This window comes from Conger conger, chromosome 5 (genome assembly GCF_963514075.1).
Source record: "Conger conger chromosome 5, fConCon1.1, whole genome shotgun sequence".
Classification (NCBI taxonomy): domain Eukaryota; kingdom Metazoa; phylum Chordata; class Actinopteri; order Anguilliformes; family Congridae; genus Conger; species Conger conger.
The window spans coordinates 33,486,317-33,510,351 of NC_083764.1; the positions used below are offsets into that span (position 1 = coordinate 33,486,317).

At 40.6% G+C, this 24,035-nt stretch overlaps 1 protein-coding gene across 1 annotated transcript in view; it reads left to right on the plus strand.

The window, feature by feature from the left end:
* Positions 1 to 24,035, plus strand: part of LOC133129468 (nesprin-3-like) — a 529,943-nt gene that overhangs the window by 486,294 nt on the left and 19,614 nt on the right. Inside the window, exons 5-9 of the mRNA XM_061243585.1 lie at positions 16,666 to 16,860; positions 16,951 to 17,295; positions 20,831 to 20,967; positions 21,142 to 21,316; positions 21,715 to 21,897. Of these exons, the coding sequence (XP_061099569.1) occupies positions 16,666 to 16,860; positions 16,951 to 17,295; positions 20,831 to 20,967; positions 21,142 to 21,316; positions 21,715 to 21,897 (1,035 nt within the window). The remainder of the gene's footprint in view (positions 1 to 16,665; positions 16,861 to 16,950; positions 17,296 to 20,830; positions 20,968 to 21,141; positions 21,317 to 21,714; positions 21,898 to 24,035) is intronic.

Sequence of the window (24,035 nt, forward strand, 5' to 3'; positions counted from 1 at the left end):
GCCCAAACAGTTCATGTTTTAATACAATTATGTATTAAATAATTTCATAAAGGTATTAAATTCTACATTGCCTGATTTTGAGGCTACAACTTTTCACATATGTTCATTGTTGGAGTGTCATCACATCCATTAAGCAATAATAGTTCACTATTTTCGCTGGAGACTCATTATATCCAGTCTTAAAACTTCAACGCAAGTCGCAAATGACTCTCCCATTTCTAATACGCGACTGCCATCTACTGGCAAAAGTTGGTATTGCATATATCTTGCAATGACGTTCAATGTTATTTGGTTTAAAAAAAACCGTGTTGTAGCATTTTAAGGACTCAATACAAAACAGCTGTTCGGAAAGTTAGCTTGAAAATCAAGAAGCCTTATTAAGGAATTCGAGCCGTTTCTATTTGACTTCATTCGGTTGAAGTGAATGCCGTAACCCAATTAAATGTAATTCGCGTCGGAATACACATAATAGCCTACACTGTCAACGTGAAATAAAAATATATAGAGGTTTAAATCGATCCTATATTGGGACATTTGTTATGATGGCTGGTGCAACGGGCATTTTCGGTACCGTTGACCATAATCGAATGCTAGCATTTATATCATTACACTGACCAAGTCCTGTTAAAAAGCACATTTTTGGTTCCTTTGTGGAAACAGTGAGGTTGTCTACACAATCTATTCTACTCACAGACTAACTGCGTCGCTGTAACTTCCCCCCATTTCTGATACGGGGATTCCATTTATTTGCAGAAAGTGGTACTTTTATTTTTTTCTTCCTTCAAGTGATTTTTCAACGATAGGTTTTTGTTTTTTTCTAGCAGCAGTAGGCATAACGATGTATGATTTACAGCTGCAGCCTACGTGACAAAATGTATTGACAACACTCAGCCCGACGTTTCTTTGCATCTATTTTCATTATATGAATTGAATATCTGAAATAAATATTAAAGACATTTAATGACTGTCTTTAACTGGCAGGAGAGTATCATATATTTAAAAGAGTAAGACATGAAGTCAAAAAGAAACGTGAGCGTTTGAGGTGGCTCTGGTCGAACTCTGTGTTAACATGAGACCGTTATGTTCAACAAAGGTATCGCATGCAGGTCCTTGCGAGATGACAGGCATGGGCTAACAGCAGCCAGCCTGTCCACTGTCTGTGTGAGTCAAAAAACAGGTCAGCTACGTTGGTTTACAAGAATAGAAAACTTTCAGTTAAATCGCCAGCTATGTTAGTTTATTTTGCTTGTCATTAAACACGAATTAAGAGAACATACAATTTCGCGAGGAATTTTTGACTTAATATGAAAATACCGGATTGAGGGCAGAGACTTGGCATCTCCTTTAGATTTGGCTGAACAAATGCGTTTCAGGCAGCATAATTACCGGTGAAATGGAAAAGAATGATGCTGGCTAAAGAGACGTTTAATGCAATATTATCAGACACTTCATAGAGAAATTATTTAACCAAGATGAAAGGAAACATACAACTTTTGGCCAATAGATGGCGTATGTGTATAAGAGGGCAGTATAGTTTAATAGTTCAGGCAGTGGATTAAACACAATAAAGCACAGTAAAGTTGAATAGTTTCTTTAAGCCAATGGTTTTATTTTGAGTGCATATTTATAACCGAATGACTATTCAAGCATAAATTGTGCCTCCCGCTGTAAAATCTATGGAAATTAATTCATCTCTGCTGTCCAGACAGGACTGTAGCAAGTTATCACAATGTGCAAGCAAGAAGTTGTTTTTATTTCATTCTACATTGTCTGATGAGGCTGAAACTTCACACATGTTCATTTTTGGAGTGTAATCTCATCCATATACCAATAAAGGCTCAATGGCATAGCGCCACCATCTGGCAACAGGAAGTGGCCTTAATTTCACTCGACATCTTCCGATGTGGCTGAAAATGTAGAAATATTTTTATTATTGGAGTGTAATTAAATCCATATACCAAAAATTGCTCAATGTTATAGCACCACCATCTGGCAACAGGAAGTGGCTTTAATTTTACTCGACATCTTCCAATTTGGCTGAAAATGTACAAATATGTTCATTTTTGGAGTGAAATCAAATCCATAAACCATACACAGCTCAATATTATAGCGCCACCATCTGGCAATAGGAAGTGAGGCTTATATCATTGATGCATTCCAATAGCAGCAGCAACATCTTCATTGATCAAAGGAGAATTCCTGTGCACACTATACGTTGTCCAGGAAGGTGATTATTTCCAAAGTGTGTACATATTGTGAAACATGTCATTGGCACAACTATGCCACCAAGGCGGTTGCGCCCATGGTGCTTGGGCCCGTTCATTGCTGCTTGCAGCTATATTTATTATTATTATTCTTTCTCTTCCGTCAAATGGGAATTTTTGAGGGCCTTGCCATGGCTAAAAAGTCTTGAAATTTTGCAGACACATCAGAAGTGGTGGCCGTCAGGATCTATCAGATTCTCAAACCTGGGTGTGGCCGAGGGACTCCACAGCGCCCCCTATTGCGCTGCCCCCCCCCCCCCCTGCATTGTTGTCTATTGTGGGCAGGCACTTTGAGCTACATGAACCTAATTTGGTGTGCATGTGTGGCTCCTCAATTGAAACACATTTCTCATTCGCATTGATGCAAATATGCGAACAGGAAGTCAGCCATTTTGAATTTTGTGCGTTTTCACGTGTACTACACTTTTAAGTACTCCTCCTAGGTGGTTCATCGCATTCACACCAAATGGGGTAAGAATGGTCTCAACATAGTCATGATTCTAAATTGCCAGGATATTTTTGATATCTCAAACGGTATGGTCATGGCGAGGCGTAAAATTTTTATGTCACGCCGCGCCAAAAGGAAGTGGCCATAATTTTGTGGTTTACATCGTCTGATCTGGCTGATATTTTACAAATATGTTCATTGTGTGAGTATACTCACATCCATGTCCCAAGAAGAAGTCAATGTTATAGCGCCACCATCTGGCAACAGGAAGTGAGGTTTTTATCATATTTGTATGTGTTCCTGCTAGGGTATTCATCACATTCACACCAAATGAAGTCAGCATGATCTTAGGATAGTCCTGACCCTAAAAGCCAAACAGATTTTTGATATCTCAAATGGTTTGGCAATGGCGAGGCGTACAATACACACGTTACGAGCGAAAACAGGAAGTGGGCTTAATTCCGTTCTACATTGTCTGATTGGGCTGAAATTTTACAGATATATTCACTGTTGGAGTGCAATCACATCCATATCCACATACATCTGGGCGTGGCTACGCAGCGCCCCCTATGGTTCTTTTCTAATATTGTGGACATATACTTTCACGTAAATTCACCGAATATGGTATGCATATGGGTCTCCTCAAGACACACACATTTCTCATTTGCATCCCTTAACGTTTCTAAACAGGAAGTGAGCTATTCTGGATTTTGTGTGTTTTTAAGTGTTTTTACACATACCAAACTCTGAAATACTCCTCCTAGGGAGTTCATCACATTCACACCAAATGTGGTGAGAATGGTCTCAGGATAATCCTGATGCTAAATTGAAAGGATATTTCTGATATGTGAAACGGTACGGCTATGGCGAGGCGTACAATTTGAGGTCTCGCCGCGGCAACAGGAAGTGTTCGTAATTTCATTCTAGATGGTCTGATCTGGTTGATATTACAGAGATATGTTCGTTGTGGGAGTGTAATCACATCCATATCCCAAAAATTACTGAATGTTATAGCGCCACCATCTGGCAAAAGGAAGTGGCCTTAATTTTACTCGACATCTTCCGATGTGGCCGAAAATTTAGAAATATGTATATTGTTGGAGTGTAATTAAATCCATATTCCAAAAATGACTCAATGTTATAGCGCCACCATCTGGAAACTAGAACATTGAATTGACCTTCATTTCACTCAACATCTTCCAATGTGGCTGAAAATTTTGAAATAAGTTTATTATTGGAGTGTAATCAAATCCATGAACCATACATGGCTCAATATTATAGTGCCACCATCTGGCAATAGGAAGTGAGGCTTATATCATTGATGCATTCCAATAGCAGCAGCAACATCTTCATTGATCAAAGGGGAATTCCTGTGCACACTATACGTTGTCCAGGAAGGTGATTATTTCCAAAGTGTGTACATATTGTGAAACATGTCATTGGCACAACTATGCCACCAAGGCGGTTGCGCCCATGGTGCTTGGGCCCGTTCATTGCTGCTTGCAGCTATATTTATTATTATTATTCTTTTTTTTTCAATGTTTTGTGCATTTTTGAGGTGCTTGCCATGGATGAAAACTCACAGAATTTTGCACACACATGAGAAGTGGTGGCTGTCAGGTTGTCTCAGATGCTCAGACCTGGGCGTGGCTGAGGGACTCCACAGCGCCCCCTAATGCTTTGTCTTCTATTGTGGACAGGCACTTTGAGCTACCTTCACCTAATTTGGTATGCATGTTGGCCTCCTCTGGACAAACACATTTCTCATTCGCATCGAATGAAATATGTGAACAGGAAGTCAGCCATTTTGAATTTTGTGCATTTTACACGTACTACACTTTGAAGTACTCCTCCTAGGGGGTTCATTGCATTCACACGAAATGTGGTCAAAGTAGTCTCAGGATAGTCATGATACTAATTCCAAAGGATATTTTTGATATCTCAAACGGTATGGTCATGGCGAGGCGTAAAACTTTCATGTCACGCCGCGCCAACAGGAAGTAGCCATAAATTCATGGTCTACATCGTCTGATCTGGCTGATATTTTACAAATACATTCAATGTTAGAGTGTAATCACATCCATGTGCCAAAAAGAGGTCACTGTTATAGCGCCACCATCTGGCAACAGGAAGTGAGGTCTTTATCATATTTGTATGCCTTCCTGCTAGGGCATTCATCACATTCACACCAAATGTGGTCAGCATCATTGTAGGATAGTCCTCATCATAAACTGTGAAGGGATTTTTGATATCTCAAACGGTATGAAAATGGCGAGGTGTACAATACACCTATTGCGTGCAAAAAATTGACTTTTTTTTCGACATCGTCCGATCTGGCTGATATTTTACAAATATGTTCACTGTTAGACTACAATTTCATCCGTATACATATCAATCTGGGCGTGGCTATACAGCGCCCCCTATAATTATTATTCTTTTTTTTCAATGTAATGTGCATTTTTGAGGTGCTTGCCATGGATGAAAACTCACGGAATTTTGCACACACATGAGAAGTGGTGTCTCTCAGGAACTATCAGATGCTCAGACCTGGGCATGGCCAAGCGACTCCACAGCGCCCCCTATTGCTTTGTCTTCTATTGTGGACCGGCACTTTGAGCTACCTTCACCTAATTTGGTATGCATGTGGGGCTCCTCTGGACAAACACATTTCTCATTCGCATCAAATCAAATATGTGAACAGGAAGTCAGCCATTTTAGATTTTGTGCGTTTTACACGTACTACACTTTGAAGTACTCCTCCTAGGGGGTTCATTGCATTCACACGAAATGTGGTCAAAGTAGTCTCAGGATAGTCATGATACTAATTCCAAAGGATATTTTTGATATCTCAAACGGTATGGTCATGGCGAGGCGTAAAACTTTCATGTCACGCCGCGCCAACAGGAAGTAGCCATAAATTCATGGTCTACATCGTCTGATCTGGCTGATATTTTACAAATACATTCAATGTTAGAGTGTAATCACATCCATGTGCCAAAAAGAGGTCACTGTTATAGCGCCACCATCTGGCAACAGGAAGTGAGGTCTTTATCATATTTGTATGCCTTCCTGCTAGGGCATTCATCACATTCACACCAAATGTGGTCAGCATCATTGTAGGATAGTCCTCATCATAAACTGTGAAGGGATTTTTGATATCTCAAACGGTATGAAAATGGCGAGGTGTACAATACACCTATTGCGTGCAAAAAATTGACTTTTTTTTCGACATCGTCCGATCTGGCTGATATTTTACAAATATGTTCACTGTTAGACTACAATTTCATCCGTATACATATCAATCTGGGCGTGGCTATACAGCGCCCCCTATAATTATTATTCTTTTTTTTCAATGTAATGTGCATTTTTGAGGTGCTTGCCATGGATGAAAACTCACAGAATTTTGCACACACATGAGAAGTGGTGTCTCTCAGGAACTATCAGATGCTCAGACCTGGGCATGGCCAAGCGACTCCACAGCGCCCCCTATTGCTTTGTCTTCTATTGTGGACCGGCACTTTGAGCTACCTTCACCTAATTTGGTATGCATGTGGGGCTCCTCTGGACAAACACATTTCTCATTCGCATCAAATCAAATATGTGAACAGGAAGTCAGCCATTTTAGATTTTGTGCGTTTTACACGTACTACACTTTTAAGTACTCCTCCGAGGGGGTTCATCACATTCATACCAAATGTGGTCAAAGTGGTCTCAGGATAGTCTTGATAATAATTCCGAAGGATATTTTTGATATCTCGATCGGTATGGTCATGGCGAGGCGTACAATTTTCATGTCACGCCGCGCAAACAGGAAGTAGCCATAAATTCATGGTCTCCATTGTTTGATCTGGCTGATATTTGACAAATATGTTTCCTGTTAGAGTGTAATCACATACATATACCAAGAAGAAGTCAATGTTATAGCGCCACCATCTGGCAACAGGAAGTGAGGTTTTTATCATATTTGTATGCGTTCCTGCTAGGGTATTCATCACATTCACACCAAATGCAGTCATCATGATCTTAGAATAGTCCTGACCCTAAATGACGAAAGGATTTTTGATATCTCAAACGGTTTGGCAATGGCGAGGCGTATAATACACACGTTACGCCCAAAAACAGGAAGTGGGCTTAATTCCGTTCTACATCATCTGATCGGGCTGATATTTTACAAATATATTCACCTTTGGAGTGCAATCACATCCATATCCACATTCATCTGGGCGTGGCTACACAGCGCCCCCTATGGCTCTTTTCTAATATTGTGGACATATACTTTCACGTAAATACACCGCATCTGGTAGGCATATGGGTCTCCTCAGGACACACACATTTCTCATTTGCATCCCTTAACTTTTCCCAACAGGAAGTGAGCTATTTTGGATTTTGTGTGTTTTTAAGTGTTTTTTCACTTACCAAACTTTGAAATACTCTTCCTAGGGGGTTCATCACATTCACACAAAATGTGGTCAGCATGATATTATAGCCCTGACACACAACTATGAACTGATTTTTAATATCTTGGAATGGTATGGCTATGGTCAGCCTTAAAATTAACTTGTAGTGCTGCCCAAACAGGAAAATTATGTATTAAATAATTTCAAAAAGGTATTAAATTCTACATTGCCTGATTTTGAGGCTACAACTTTTCACATATGTTCATTGTTGGAGTGTCATCACATCCATTAAGCAATAATAGTTCACTATTTTCGCTGGAGACTCATTATATCCAGTCTTAAAACTTCAACGCAAGTCGCAACTTACTCTCCCATTTCTAATACGCGACTGCCATCTATTGGCAAAGGATTGTATTCTTTCTCTTTTTCTTGGATAAAGTGATTTCTCAATGACAGGTTTTATTTATTTTTATTTTATTTATTTTTGCGAACCAGTAACCATAACGATGTAACGAGTAACAGCGGCAGCCTACGTGACAAAATGTACTGACAACACCCAGCCCACAGCAACATTTTTTCTCATCTACCTTAATTATATGGATTGAATAACTAAAATAAAAGACAGGCTTTTACTGGCAGGAAAGTATCATATATTTAAAAGATTAACACATATAATGCATGTCTTGCATTGACGTTCAATGTTATTTGGTTAAAAAAAAATGTATTGTACCATTTTAAGGACTCAATACAAAACAGCTGTTCGGAAAGTTGGCTTGATAACCAAGAAGCCTTATTAAGGAATTTGAGCCGTTTCTATTTGACTTCATTCGATTGAAGTGAATGCCGTAACCCAATTAAATGTAATTCGCGTCGGAATACACATAATAGCCTACACTGTCAACGTGAAATAAAAATATATAGAGGTTTAAATCGATCCTATATTGGGACATTTGTTATGATGGCTGGTGCAACGGGCATTTTCGGTACCGTTGACCATAATCGAATGCTAGCATTTATATCATTACACTGACCAAGTCCTGTTAAAAAGCACATTTTTGGTTCCTCTGTGGAAACAGTGAAGTTGTCTACACAATCTATTCTACTCACAGACTAACTGCGTCGCTGTAACTTCCCCCCATTTCTGATACGGCGATTCCATTTATTGGCAGAAAGTGGTACTTTGATTTTTTTCTTCCTTCAAGTGATTTTTCAACGATTTTTTCTAGCGAGCCAGTAGGCATAACGATGTATGATTTACAGCTGCAGCCTACGTGACAAAATGTATTGACAACACCCAGCCCGACGTTTCTTTGCATCTATTTTCATTATATGAATTGAATAACTAAAATAAATATTAAACACATTTAAAGGAGAGGAGAGTATCATATATTTAAAAGATTAACACATGAAGTCAAAAAGAAAAGTTAGCATTTGAGGTGTCTCTGCCCGAACTCTGTGTTAACATGAGACCGTTATGTTCAACAAAGGTATCGCATGCAGGTCGTTGCGAGATGACACGCACGGGCTAACAGCAGCCAGCCTGTCCACTGTCTGTGTGAGTCAAAAAACAGGTCAGCTACATTGCTTTACATGAATAGAAAACTTTCAGTTAAATCGCCAGCTATGTTAGTTTATTAGGCTTGTCATTAAACACGAATTAAGAGAACATACAATTTCGCTAGGAATGGTAACTTAATATGAAAATTCCGTATTGAGGGCAGAGAGTTGGCATCTCCTTTAGATTTGGCTGAACAAATGCGTTTCAGGCAGCATAATTACCGGTGAAATGGAAAAGAGTGATACTGGCTAACAAGACGTTTAATGCAATATTATCTGACACTTCGGAGAGAAATTATTTAACCAAGATAAAAGGAAACATACAACTTTTTGCTAATAGATGGCACCCGCGTATAAGCTGGAGTATAGCGTTAAGCCTGCGGACTAAGATACACAAGTTCCGCGGTTCGATCCTTGCTGAAGCCACAATAAAATAGAATAGTTCTTTAAGCCAATGTTTTTATTTTGAGTGCATATTTATAGCCTAATGACTTTTCAAGCATAAATTGTGCCCCCCAGTGTAAGAACTATGGAAATTAATGAATCTCTGCTCTCCATACAGGACTGTAGCATGTTATCACAATGTGTAAGCAAGAAGTTATTTTTGTTTAATTCTACATTGTCTGATGTGGCTGAAACTTCACAGTGGAGTGTAATTTTGGAGTGTAATCTCATCCATATACCAATAAAGGCTCAATGGCATAGCGCCACCTGCTGGCAACAGGAAGTGTGGCTTAATTTCATTTCACATCGGCTGATTTTGCTGACGCGTTCCATGTTGGATCATCCATGTTCCAATAAATTCTCAATGTCACAGCGCCACCTGCTGGTAAAAGGAAGTCGCCTTAATTTCACTCAACATCTTCCGATGTGGCTTAGAATTTAGAAATGGGTTTATTATTGGAGTGTAATCAAATTCAAAAACCATTGTAGGGGTCCTCGCACGGGACTCCAAATTATGTAGGGTCCTCGCACGGGCCGCAGGGATTTTACTCTCTACGATACCGGGGCGCCAGTTAAACGTTGTGTTGCAGTATAACTGCAAAAAGTAATCAGTCTCATAAAATTACTATTATCAGAAATATCTAACCACAAATTTAGTATTTTAATTCATCATTAAAATAACCAATATTAATGATTAAACATACCGATAACCTGAAGGTTGGAAGTTCTTCGAAAGACTGCTTTCACTCGGCTCTCATGTCTATGTGATTCCAAAACTGACACCGGGGTTTAATAAAATATATTTATTAAACAAACGTAAAACACAGAACAGATAAACTAACGGGAAGTTAATAAGGAAATTTAGTTGGGTATGTGTGTGTGCGTGTGTGTGGCGCGTGCAAGCGCGCGTGTCGCTTGAGCAAAGGAAAGGTAAAAGTGGGAGTAGCTAGCTTGGATAAGCTAGAGTTCTGGGTGTGTTAGTTATTGTTGGCTGTGAGAAGACTACTTGCGTAGTTTACTCTATATATGCGCAAAAGACGGTGAATCAATTCACGTACATATATAGCTAACAAAATACATTCCAATGATAAGACGGCAAATATGGAAACACAGATTCACAAAAACAGTTAAGACTAAACTAAACACTGGCTATGCCTGAATGTTTGTTCTCTTACTGAGTCCATACACATTGGATCCAAAAGACGTGCTGTCCTTGTAGGAGCCGCGATGGTGCTGTGAATGTGTGTCCTGGAGAGATGCGCAGGCTGGGGCGTCTTAGCCGCGCGTTGTTGTCTGGTCCGCTCGGTTGCTGGAAGGATGTTCGTTGGTCCCTTTTCCGGGTGGAAAAGTTTGTTGCTGTTGTTCTTTGGTGAGCTTTGCAGGGGTAAACTGATGTAGCGTTCCGCATACACCAGTTTCCACTCGATATAGGCCACAAACTTACCGCGAGGTAACTGGGTGTGTCCGTAGGCCTGGTAGTGCGCTGTGCAGCATTCAGCCTCTGTCCGAGTCTCGGAGCAGATGAGCTGAAGCGAATGGCCAAAAAGGGTGCGTCGAAGAGAAGAAGCAGAAGAGGCAGAAGAAGCAGAAGAGAGAGACAGAAGAACGTGTCTTGCTCTTATACGGGACCGTTTATTGCTCCCGCCATTACGGGATTGGCTGAACGAAGTTAGACGTCATTCGTGGTGGACGTCGCGGAATTTTCCTGTGGGAATGTGCAAGTTGTAGTCCCTACATCCCCCCTGTGGTCTCAGGATGCGGCTGAAGCCAGTGTTCCTTGAGAGCACAAAAGTCAGTTCACAGTCCGCAGATCAAGTACATTGGGTCGGTAACACAGGTATCACAATTGACTGACAAACATCCAGGCATTTCTGAACAATTAACTAAACTGGTCTAAAACACATGATACAAACAATGTGAAACACTAAGGTCGAACAGTGAATACATTGTCACAAAACATAAGAAACCTTGGTGAAAGGGTTAGTCGTTTTGTTAGTTATTGGATGGTGTCCAGAAGGTGGAGCACCAACAGGAATGACCCAGCCATGAAAATGTTCAGATGATGTAGGGGTCTAGGATGGAGAGGCTGTAGCCTTTTTGGAAGTCTTGTTCAGACTGACCAATTGTTCTAGTCCCTACAGTCAGGTTGCTGACGAGGGTTGTCATCTGAAATATGTGGGGGCATTTTCAAATTAGGGCAGCTTTCTGTATCCAAGCTTAACCTTATGGCTGTGTCATCAGGAAGGAAATGGAGAGGTGGTCTCATTTCTAAATGATGTGGTAAGCTCACAAGTGGTCTTGTCTTGCTTGGGGAAGAGGTGGAGTAAGGCACACTGGGGTGTGGCAATATACTTGTAAAGATTACACTGTAGTTTCTACATGCAATACTTTACGATGGTTCAGTAGGTGTAGAAAGAAGCAATGAACGTTTACGAGTTATAACAGGTGTCGGATTTAACTCTACAGTACCTACTTACGATCTGCGTTTGCTGCTGCTACATGCAAATCTAAGTGGCTGCTATAAACTACCAGTTTATTTTGCCTCCCCCCTTTGGTAGGAAAGGTGTGCAAAAGAAAGTGGTCAAAGCTTCAGCTGGGAGTCTGCCTGTGAGGAGACCACGGCTATAGATCAGTCTTATTCAGTCTTTTGATGGAGGTTGAACAAGACCAGATAGCTCTTTGGAGTGGTTACTCAAGGCATACACACTACTGAACAAAGGTTAGAGGCTTTAGTTGTCCTCAGAGGAACTGAAGAAGCTCTCTTCAGATAAGGTATCTTCCCTATCAGAGTCATGCTGGTGACTCTGAGGCTTGGGCCTACCGGGTCGGTCTTCTCTCCAATTCCGGCTGGAATCAGAGTGTGAGAAGCGACCACGGTGGCTCTTAACCGGGAACTTACTCACATGCCGTTGTTTTGAGCCATTAGACTTTAATGGGGCAACTTGGGAAGTGCCAGCGGGCTTGGTTGGAACAACGTGCTTAGCTGTTTCCAATACCTCGTTCCTGGGCACAATCCTTAAAGTGTCCCAGACCATTTGGGCTTCATTTCTTAATTCAAGGGCTGAGTGTTGGCCCCTTGAGAACAGTGAAACATGAGTTTGGACGCAGGGGTGCAGGTTGTGCACAAAAAGGGATTTGAAGGCTTGATCTTCATCTAAGCCTGGTCCGTTTCTGCCCTGGAAAAATGCATGTTTAAGTCGTTGATAAAAGTATTTTGGTCGTTCTGTACGGCTATGTTTAACCTCCACGGATTTGATCATGGCTGTGGCCTGATCAAACCGTGGCAGGTACTCAGCTACCAATGCTTTACAAACCTTGGGATAGCTGGAACGAACCTGTGGTGGAAGTTGTTCCATAAATGTATGGATCTCTCTGGTAGTGGTTTTCCATACAAGTCGTACCTTTTCTCGATCGGTTGCCCTGGGCAGATCCGAGAGACAGTAGTCAACTTCTCTCAAGTAACTCTGAATGTTAAATTCAGAGTCCTTGGGGTCAAATGTGTGGACATACTTCGCCATGGCCTCTAGCTCCTCAAAGCGAAGACCCTGTGAAGTTGCACTAGTCTGCCTGTTTGGAGAAGGCGAGACTGAAATCACATTTGAATATGAATGCGTTTCATGCGGAGCTCGACGTCCTCGGTTTGGTTTAGGGGGCGGAGCTACAAAACAGTCATTCTCACAATGGTTGGCAGAAGATGAATTGTCGCTGTCAGTGTACTGTACAGAGCTGTCACCTATCCTCTCAGTTATAAAGGGAAAGCTAGCGGGATTAGCGTTGCTTTTTGTGTGCCCAATTAATAACGCTAGATCTCCTCTACCGTGTCCACGGGAGGGTTCCCTGACCTCCTCACGAGAGGGGTGGGCATGGAAGGTGCAGTCCTGTACTTGCCTGACTGTTTCTCCCTTGCGGAGATGGACCACCATTGGGATGGAGTCCCCCCTTTCCCTCTCCAGGGAAGAGGTGGGCAAACCATTGCATGGGTGGTCAACAGCACTGCAATCTGAGGAGACTGACGAGTCTCCATCAGAGCAAGCTGTGGAACCGGGATCTGACAAACCCGAATCAATTTGTGACCCCCCTCCCCCCGCCTTGTGGTGTAAGGAGGAAGCAGGAGATGCTGGAGTTGGGCAAGCCTGAGAAAGCAGGCTTACAGAAGAGAGTGGATGTGGTAGTTTGTGGCATCCACTCTTCAACTGAAATAATTCCTCTCTGTAGGAACAAAGATCTGATTCGGCTGAATGCAGATCACGCAAGTATTGTACTGCTTTCTTGCCAACAGTTTGAAGCTCAAGTAAAACACTGTTGTGTTGTCCTTTGAGGTATGCCATCTCTGATTCTAAGTTTTTGTTGCTCTGAAGAGCAAGACTAAAAATTCAAGACCAGACAACTTAGAATTGGGTCTTTTGACTGGGTGGGGGAGTGACCTTTCTCGTTGATTAAGGAGAACATTTCTTTCCTACAATCAGTGAGGTTCATCTGATTCAGGAAAGCTATGTAGCCAGGTGCTAAACCTTGGGCTAAAAAGGAAAGGTACTCATCAATAGATATGGGTTCCATATCTCAAGGCAAATAAAGCTAAAAGCTAAAATCAGTAACTTAAGAGGGTACTCTTTCAGTTAACAATTTGACAAGGGCCTTGAGCTCCTAACAGTTGGCAATGAATTGTTTCCCAATATCACAATCCAACATACAAGTTGTGATGAAGGATAAGGAATTTAAAACGCTCTTTGAATATTCTCTAACTATAGTACAAGGTAGCTATAGCATCACACAGGGACTCGAGTTGCACTAGCGGTACTGCAATGCAACAACAGCAAAATGACCGAACATATGGCGGATATTCAGACCGTAAAATAGGAACTGTGATGCTCATCAGATTAATCCTAAATACCAGAAATTGAAATTACAATGAAATTAGAATTTAAAAGTAACATTCAATTAATTATTAAAATGACTTCGATAGAGTAATTATAATGAATAAAGTATGGCTAATAATACTATTATTGATAAAACGTATTATACCGGAAAATAAATGCAAATCAACAAACTACCGTGTAAGAATGTAATGCCGCAATGTTACACGAGGGGGCAGTGTATTGAGAAAGCGGTTCATGCAGGCTTTCAAAAATGGTACAAGGGTCTTTTCAGAAAATTGCACTTGTGGCTATTGAGCTGAGAAAGCCAAAGAATGCCGAGAATTCGTTCTGGAGTCACGCGACATGATATGAGCCAAAGCTCGTCTTTCTCACGCAGAGCTCCAAATTAGGATGGGGAATTCGTTATGAAGTCACAAGACATGAAATTTGGTGGTGGACGTCGCGGAATTTTCGGTTGCGCCCATGGTGCTTGGGCCCGTTCATTGCTGCTTGCAGCTATATTTCCATGTTGTGTTTTTATCTGTGGCTGGCTGAATGCAGTGTTGTTAACCATAACAAAGCTCACCAGGCTGTGTAGGTCCACAGGATGCATGTACAATAACTCTTCTCTGTTGTGTTTATCTGATGTTTGCTCTTATTTGAACATATTCTAATGCAGATCATTTTGGGGTGCTAATGTTTAAGGTTGACTCTGACTTTGTTCTCAGCCATGGGGATGCATTTTTAATTATCATTAAGATTGGTTGGTTTCAGCATATGTCAGAGATGTTCACAAGTCATCAAATGCAAGAGTTAGAGCTAGAGTCCAAGTCAAGTCTCAAGTCTCTGAGCTAGAGTCTGAGTCAAGTCTCAAGTCTCCAGAATGGTGCAGCCTAAACAACAGTATGGCTATAGAAATTTGATTCCTATGCTAATTGAATATATAGAAACCAGAAGTGTAGAAGGCATATTTTGTATATGACATCAAGTGTGTGACAACTGAATAAGCAGTCGTATCAGGGGCACACAAAAAGATGGTTATTTCATTTATTTATTAATGTATCAATGAACTACCACGCCTGAGCCAATGTTTTGGCAAAGCCTTTCTCAAGATGGCTGGAGAAAGGCTTGCCAAAACTTCAGGTCTGGTGTGGTAGGTAATTGATACATCAATAAATAAGATAAAATAAATCGCCATTCAATTTTTTAAGAACTCTGTGCGACTCATCTGACATAATGTAAGCATTACCATGGGCTGTAATATAAGATGATGGTCAATAACAGAATAGAGGCTGGTTACATGAACCCAGATTAAGCTTAATCCTGGAATAAATGCAGAATTTATTAAATTTTGAAATTTGAATCACGTTGCAGTATTGGTTTATTAATATACTCTTACTTTTTCATTGTAAAATGAAGGTACCTGTTCAGCATTTACATTTACAAAAGAATCTAATGAGGCTAGATATTGTTTATGCAAGAAATCGGGAGCTATGATTTTTGGAGAGTAAATCTACATCATGCTGTAGAAAAACCTTGAATCCTAAGGAATGCCATTACACTATTGCATAGTAAAATTCTAAATCATTTCAAAACCACATGAAACTTCAGTACATGCCAAACTCGGGTTCTACGGAAGCTTTTAATGTTAACATCAATTACAAACAAGCTGTCTCGAAAATACAGTTCATATTTGTATGACATTGCAATACCAAACAATGTCCATGCAACTAGTACATAACGTCACCTAACAAGACATTCAAAATCACTTGCTGTCTTGCTTGCATATCGATCTTAAAGAACATACTGAAAGGTTTTTTTTTTTTATCCGGCTCCAGATCAAAATCCCATTACATGGCCGTTTCACTAAAATCGCAGCTGCTTGTGTGAATGTTGACAATGAAAATGTACGGGGCTTTTCACGCCAACCTGAAGAAGTTTGTTTTAACTCTAGCTTGCATAGCTTTTCAAGATCAACCATTTGAAATGTAAGCCAACGTCACTGCAACTTGGCAGTCAACAAAATAAGAAAATATGTGCTGATTAAACAGTGACATGAACATTATGTTGAGTCTGAAACGCGTCATTTGGCCAACACAAAACAGTTTAGCCAAGTTACATTAATGCAACAGTAAACGGCAGTGGGGTCAACTCCCGTGCTGGTAAACTGACTTAGCTTTCCATATGAGTTTTCAAATGCCTGTTTAAATTTGAAGGGGTTGCTCCTGCATCTTTTATTTTAATTCTCCACATTTTGCAAGTTGCAGTCATTTTGCTGAATTATTTAAACTCAAAGGCGGAACAACATACGGAACTGTAATCTTAGCAAGCTATGTAAGAAATACAGCATAGGGTGTTGCTAAAGTTGCAACTAAAAGGCGCATGGTGTGGCACGTAAAACAACCTTTGGTGTGTTTTAACTAAGGAATATATTTGATATAAATAATTGGAAAATAATCATTGGCTGTGACATTATTCACTTCGTCATTTTCACAATGCAATTTGGCAGACTCTTATTGTTCACAAGTCCTTATTGACGAGTCCAAGTCTAGTCTTAATTCATTTTTGAACGAGCCGAGTCGAGTCTGGAGTCCGTGTATGTGCGACTCAAGTGCGACTCGAGTCCGAGTCGCTGACTCGAGTCCCCATCTGTGGCATATGTGCTAATAACTAACTTCATATAACTTTTATTGTTGTAGGAAAGAGTGTCATTACTGCAGAAGATTGCAGAGGAGCATCGTGTGTTTGATGCTTCCATACACCAGTTCTGGGCATGGATCGACTCAGTTTCTGTTGTACTGACCTGCTCCTGTGACACAGAAGACTTACCTGAAAGCACACTCTGCCCACAGCAAGCAAAGGACACACCTGAAAACCCAGTCAGTACTCTGCAGGTACACAACATATACAGATAAATCTCCATAGAAGTGCAATCATGGCGTTTGAAATGAGCCAGGCGTAAAAGGCTATGTTATGTCTCTCAGGAGCTGTGTGAGACTGTGGACAGAGAAGAGGCAACCCTGCAGCACTTGGAGGGGGCAGCGGAGTCTGTGAAAGCCAACACATCTCCACAGGGGGCAGATAAGGTTTCCCAGGAGGCGAAAGAGTTGCGATGGGCCTGGGAGGGCCTGAGACAGCACCTCCGGCTGGAGGAGGATAGGCAGTGCGCCGCCCAGTGTGCTCAGGTGGAGCATTCGTCCCTCTGTGAGGGGCTGCGGGCTGATGCTTCCCGTCTCCTCCTGCTCCTCGATCAGCTGGACCAGGAATTAGAGCCTTCCGGCAGAGAAGGGACAGAAGATGAGACTGAAGTGCTGTGGAGAAAGTACACGGTGCGCCTCCACTTCATATAATAATAAGAACACTGTCTGTCTCCACCCACACCCCCTTTCAGACCATAAGCACACAGTTCTCTACCCTCACTTCCCTTCACTCCCCTCCTTGTAACCATGAGTTTTCTGCATTTTATTTTTCACCTACAACTTTCCCAAGGTATTTAAAGCATGTGTACTCAGTGTTTCATCTGTGGCAGCATGATGTGTTGAATATCCCTAAGTATTGAAACAGTGGTAAAATGTATGTTCTTTTGGCTCTGTACTCCAGCACATTGGGTTTGAAATGAAACAATGAGATTACAGTGCAGACTCACCTCTAATTTGAGGCTATTTACATTTCATGTAGGAAGTACATCCCTTTTTATACAAGTCCCTCCATTTTAGGGGACCGAAAGTAATTGGATGGTTTGCTTCTCAGCTCTTTCTGATTAGGTGTATTCAATACTTTCCTTTGTGCAGGTATAAGAAAACTTTCAGTATCTAATCTTGGCTTTTGATTGCCTTTAGAGTCTGTTATTGCATTTTTCAACATGAGGACCAGAGTTATTCCAATGATGGTCAAGGAAGCCATTATGAGGCTGAGATAAAAGGACAAAAAAAGGGTTAGACACATAAAAACAGCCAAAGACATATGCCCAACAATAGGCTTACCGAAACAAACAGTTTTGAACATCATTAAGAAGGAAGAGACCACTGGTGTCTGTTTGGGATCATTGCCTTGCAGCGGGATGAAGAACTGATGCACCGGACCATCCAATGGGTTTGGAGAAATTTGATTGAAATAGAACCGATAAGATACTTCTGTAGGGGAATATCTTATCTTTATCACTCTCTTACATTTATTTGACGCAATACATCACAATGGAATAAATGTCATACCAAATGAATGAATGAAGTCTCAGGCACATATCTTCACATCTTCATTTCAGTACAGAGACAGTCAGGTAGAGGGTGTGCACTTTTACACTATTATGTGTGTCAAACTATTATGTGTGTCACACTATGCAGGATAAGTTGTCACATTGGATTTTTCTACAAATAAAAACAGAATCAAGTCATTGTGAATGTACTTTTTAAAATGTAAATCTAAAAACCAAATATAGCCAAAGGAGCAGCGGGGCTGGATCTCGGAGGTGCATTGCCCTTTAAGTGCAATTTCTGGTACCCACGTTATTGTCGGCTGCGAACCTCTGTGACTATCAACAATCCCCATGATGAACAACTGCCGAACCCTGCCCCTTTACCTCCAGTTCCCTGTCAATAATCTCTATGACGAATGACAGAGGAATGCAAGCTTTCCCCTCTCCTTCAACAATCTCTGAAAAGAACATCAGCAGAACACAGTGGCATGTGGCAGTTGTTGTCTACTGTATATCTGACTAACCAAACAGATTCACAGTTCTGACGCATATAAATTACCTGGCCTTGGGTACAAGCATCAATTTGATAGTGAGACTCAGCTAAAAGCTTGTCTTGTGTAGGGGAGACTGGGGTAAGTTGTCACATGGGGAAGGTGTTAATTTCTCCAAAACATGAGGCACTAGATAAAACATTTAATATCCATTTTGTGTGACTGAGGTCATGTTCTGAGGTCATGTCATGGTCACGTGATTAGTCACTAATCTGAGGTGAGGACAGTTTTCTTATTTTTCACCTTCATGCTTCATGTTATGTAATGAACTCAAATTAATGTTTGTACTGAGTAGAGGAGAGAATAACGTGTCTTTTCATACTATTGCTGCAGTCCTATGCTAAATTGACCTTGTGATATAGCCCTAATTACAGTAGCACACGTCAGTTTGGGGCAAGTTGTCACATGTGAGAACTTTGGCCCATTATACATTGATGCATATACCTTGCTCAAAACCACCACATCTTTTCACTGTTGCATTAACGTAACTTGGCTAAACTGTGGTGTTGGCCAAATGATGCGTTTCAGACTAGTATATCAGTATAATGTTCGTGTCACTGTTTAATCAGCATAACAGAAGTGCATATTTTCTTATTTTGTTGACTGCCAAGTTGCAGAGACATTGGCTTGCATCTCAAATGGTTGATCTTGAAAAGCTATGCAAAGTAGAGAACCACGAGTGTAAGGTACAGTAGTAATGTTAAAACACCTGAAAACTTCTTCAGGTTAGCTTGAAAAGCCCGTACATTTTCATTGTCAGCATTCACACAAGCAGCTGCATTTTCAGTGAAACAGCCATGTAATGGGATTTTGATCTGGAGCCTAGGTTTGCACTATTTTAAAAACCTTTCAGTATGGTCTTTAAGATCGATATGCAAGCAGAACAGCGAGTGATTTTGAATGTCTTGTTAGGTGACGTTATGTACTAGTTGTGTGGACATTGTTTGGTATTCCAGTGTCATACAAATATGAACTGTATTTTTAAGACTTGTTTGTAATTGACGTTAACATTAAAAACTACTGTAGAACCAGAGTTTGGCATGTACTGGAGTTTCATGCGGTTTTGAAATTATTTATAATTTTACTATGCAATAGTGCAATGGCATTCCTTAGGATTCAAGGTTTTTCTACAGCATGATGTAGATTTACTCCCAAAAATCATAGCTCCCGATTTCTTGCATAAACAATATCTAGCCTCATTCGATTTTTTTGTAAATTTAAATGCTTAACAGGCACCTTTCATTTTACAATGAAAAAGTAAGAGTATTTTAATAAACAAATACTGCAACGTGATTCAAATTTCAACACTTTGTAAATTTGTTTACAAATGAAGTTATAATTACTGTTGAGTCGCAGATACACATTAAGCCTAGTCCTATACTAAATTTAATTGGAGATTATCCATACAAAACTGCATTTAGTCCAGGATTAAACTTAATCTGTGTTCATGCAACCGGCCTCTATTCTGTTATTGACTATCATCTTATATTACAGCCGATGGTAATGCTTACCTTTGGTTAGTAGGCCACTGACTGTGACAACTTCAGATTAGAAACTAGTGAGTAGGCCTACATGATAAGGATCTTATGTGAATAAAGTCGCACAATGTGAATGAACAACACTGTGTGACCTAAAATAAAAGTTTTTTAAGTTTAAGGGTATGTATTGTGATGTAAAGTTCAGCAGTGTAGCGAAGTAGTGACAGCTCTCCTCATCACCGCAGCTGTGCTGCTTCGACCCCTAATAATAATAAAAAACAGAACAAAAACAATAGGGTTCCAGAAGCTGCATTGTTGGATAAAAATACATTATTATCTCAAAGCCAGTAATTGCTGGATTATCTGGGACTACAATTAAGTGGTTGATATGGTTTACTTTCATATGATCAAGCATTTTGTTATCTGAGTGCTTTTCTTCTCTGTTATCCTTTATCTTTCTCTGCATGTTTCCTTGGGTGTCCATGTAGATTTGTGCATGCATTTGTGTGCTTTTAACTGTTTGTGCGTGTTTGTATGTGTTTGAGTGAGTCTGAATTACAGTAGTGTAAGACTTACTATGTATAATGTATTATATGTGTAAGACTTCTGTCTGTCACCTTTCTGTGCATGTATGTGATTCCAGGATGTCCACAGGGCTGTGAAAGCAGAGGAGCCACATGTGGAGCAGCTGAAAGTCAAGCTCACTGAGCTGTTCCGTGTGTCGAAGGGCCCCATGCCCCTCTTTGGCCAAGTGCTAGCCGTGATGAAACAGTACCAGGGGTGAGCTTCTCTCAGAACTATTCCATCATTTATCAAGTTTATTCTGTCTGTCCTAATGCAAAGCTGAGGCATTACTGTCTCAGATAAAATAAGGGTTTACTGTCTCAGAATATTGCTGAAAAAGGGGTATGAGTACATCTGAAAGATAAGCATGATCTTGCCTGCATGTCGTAGGTTGAGAAGTCGTGCATTCAGGCTCTTGACAGGGAGGGAAACTGCTCTGAGGCAGCTTCTGTTGGACCCACTGCGGGGCTTCAGTAAGTGGTCTCTGCTGGTTACCCAGATTCTGGAAGCATCTAATGAAGTGACTGAGTCCTCCTGCATAACCAGTCTGGTGCAGAGCATGGAGGTAAACCAACACCCTCACCCTCTCCAGAAAATAAATATCACTTACCCTCTGAGAAACTATATACCACCTAAAATGCCCAATTCTCCCATATCGGCTCAAAATGACCTCAAACTGTATTAATCAGACCTCGGTTTTGGTTGATACTGCTGTGAAGGAGTGGCACTTCACCAGCCACCAGAGTAATAGAATTTAATTGGTTGGTTGATTTACTTGAAAGCCAGGTGTTGGTGTTTAAAATGGAACACAGGTGCTATTTGTCTCTGCCATTTAAGTGTCTATCAGTTTGAAAAGGAGATGGAAAAGGCTAGCCATGATGTTTGTGGGTTTGTAAAATAAATTATAACTTTTTATCTCACCCTTTTTTACAACTGCACTCTGTGTTCACGGTCCCTGGGTAGAAGTTGCTAAAGGACAGCAAGCAGCTGCAGGAGCATTTGGAGCAACTGCAGGCCAAGGGGTACCTCCTGGCCAAAATGTTCGGTCTGCAGAGGGCCAAAAGCCTTGGGGCACAGCTGAGCACCGCAGTGCGGGAGAGGCAAAAGAAGCATGACCAGCTGCTTCAGAGGAGGAGCCATCTACAGGTGCATCACATACTGAACAAGCTCTCTGAAGCCAAGTGTTCCCTCTGGTGTACAAAAACTGGTGGTGCTGCATGATGCAGTACATCTTTTTAATGTAATTATTTAACTTTTTAAGTAATGAATCAAAGCCTCCATTAATTATAGAAAAAAAAGCAAAATTTTACCCTCAATATCTCACTTCAGAACCAATCTCAATGCCATTCTGCAGGTCTACTGCAATGGCAACGGACTCACCAACGACTAATATTGATATAGCTACGCTGCACCGTGTGTGTTATAGATATCACTAATAAATTAGCAAAAAAAAGTTAGCGCAAAAATAACTCCCAGATGCCGACAGAGGCATTTTTTTTGCTCCACAAATGGGACAGTCATTGTAATGATTATTGAACTTTTAAGATATGTTATAATATTTTAGCATACATAGAATACTGTTATTTTGATAAAGTCAACAGTGTTACAACCTGGTACTCACCGATGTTTCAATAACAAAGAGAGTTGATTACGGCATAACATTCACTATCACAAACCCTTCAGAAAGAAGTAACCAGTATGCAGCGTTATAAAGAAGTAAGAGAATGTTTAATAATTACAATGCTAAGTAGAGTACTATACTAATAATGTCCTTTGATAATTAAAGGTCCGTGATTTGGAAGTCTCACCATCTAAGTTGTTCGGGGTGAAACTTCTCCAAAGTTCGGTCTCTTAAAGATCTTAAAGTCACAGACAACTTGTTGGTAGTGGAGGTCAAAGCGGCGTGAATTCCAGCTGCATGTGAATTGATGTAGTCTCGCTCTTGACAGCGTGCAGCTCCTATATAGTTGCATTCTTCTTAGTGTTGCTCCGCGACGACCGCCGGCATTCTTAGCAATGGCTGCATCTGGTCTCCAACGTGACGAGATGCTGCATCACTCAGCAACAGAATGCATGCTCCCCTCCACCTGTATAGGGAAACATAAAAACACAGCAGTACCCAGCCCAAAACAGCCAAAAAGCAACAGCATTATACATCCCAAAACACGGGGACGTAACAAACAGGTACAAGATAAATATATGTATATATTACAAACTACATTCTAACATTTATTCCCATGGTGAGAATCAAATTGATTTGTGGGTGAAACAATCATTGAGTGACTGTGAATGCACAGTAGTTAGCCTTGATGACTTCGTTTAATTGGTCAATTACTTTTGGACAAATATTAATAATTATGTATTGGCCCATATACCTGCATACTGTAGCCTATATATTGGCTTCTACACTTTTATCCAGAACAGCATATAGTAGGCCTATTTGAATGAGATCATAGCAATATCCACTCACTTAGCACTTTATTAGAAACAAATGTACACCTACTTATCCATGTGACTATCTAAATCGGCCAATTTTGTGGCAGCAGTGCAATCCATAAAATCATGCAGATACAGGCCAGGAGTCAGCTAATGTTCCATCAGCATCACCATCAAAATGATGAAAAATGTGATCTAAGTGACTTTGACTGTGGAATGATTGTTGGTGCCAGGCAGGGTGGTTTTTCATGCACAACAGTTTCTTGAATTTGCAGAGAAAAAAAAAACTTCCAGTCAACAGCATTTCTGTGGGCAGTAACACCTTGCTAATGTGAGCGGTCTGAGGAGAATAGCCAGACTGGTCAAAGCTAACAGAAAGGTGACGGTAATGCAAATAACCACACATTACAACAGTGTTATGCAGCAGAGCATCTCTTAATACATGATGCATCAAACAAAATGCAAAATGCATCTGTGGATAGGCTACAGCAGCAGATGACTTGAGTCTAAAAAATAAGTCAAATACCTAATGAAGTGCTCACTGAGTGTAGTGGTGTATCTATCAATATATCTGTCAATTAATCACACTAGTTTAAAAGTTGTATGCTGTGTACTGACACTGTGGGCAAGCTATGTTGAAAGAGTGATACAAGATATGTGGTGCCAAATTGCAGACATGGGCATGTTGGAAATAAAGCATGCTTTAGAAAAGTTCAAAATTGCCTCTTACTTTTAGATGCAAAATTCTTGCTCTGAAAACACTTCACCCCTGGAAACCCATTTTAAGTCCCACAGGGGAAAGCTGGTCAAACAATTAAACCAACCTGCTTCTTTGACTTAAACAACTC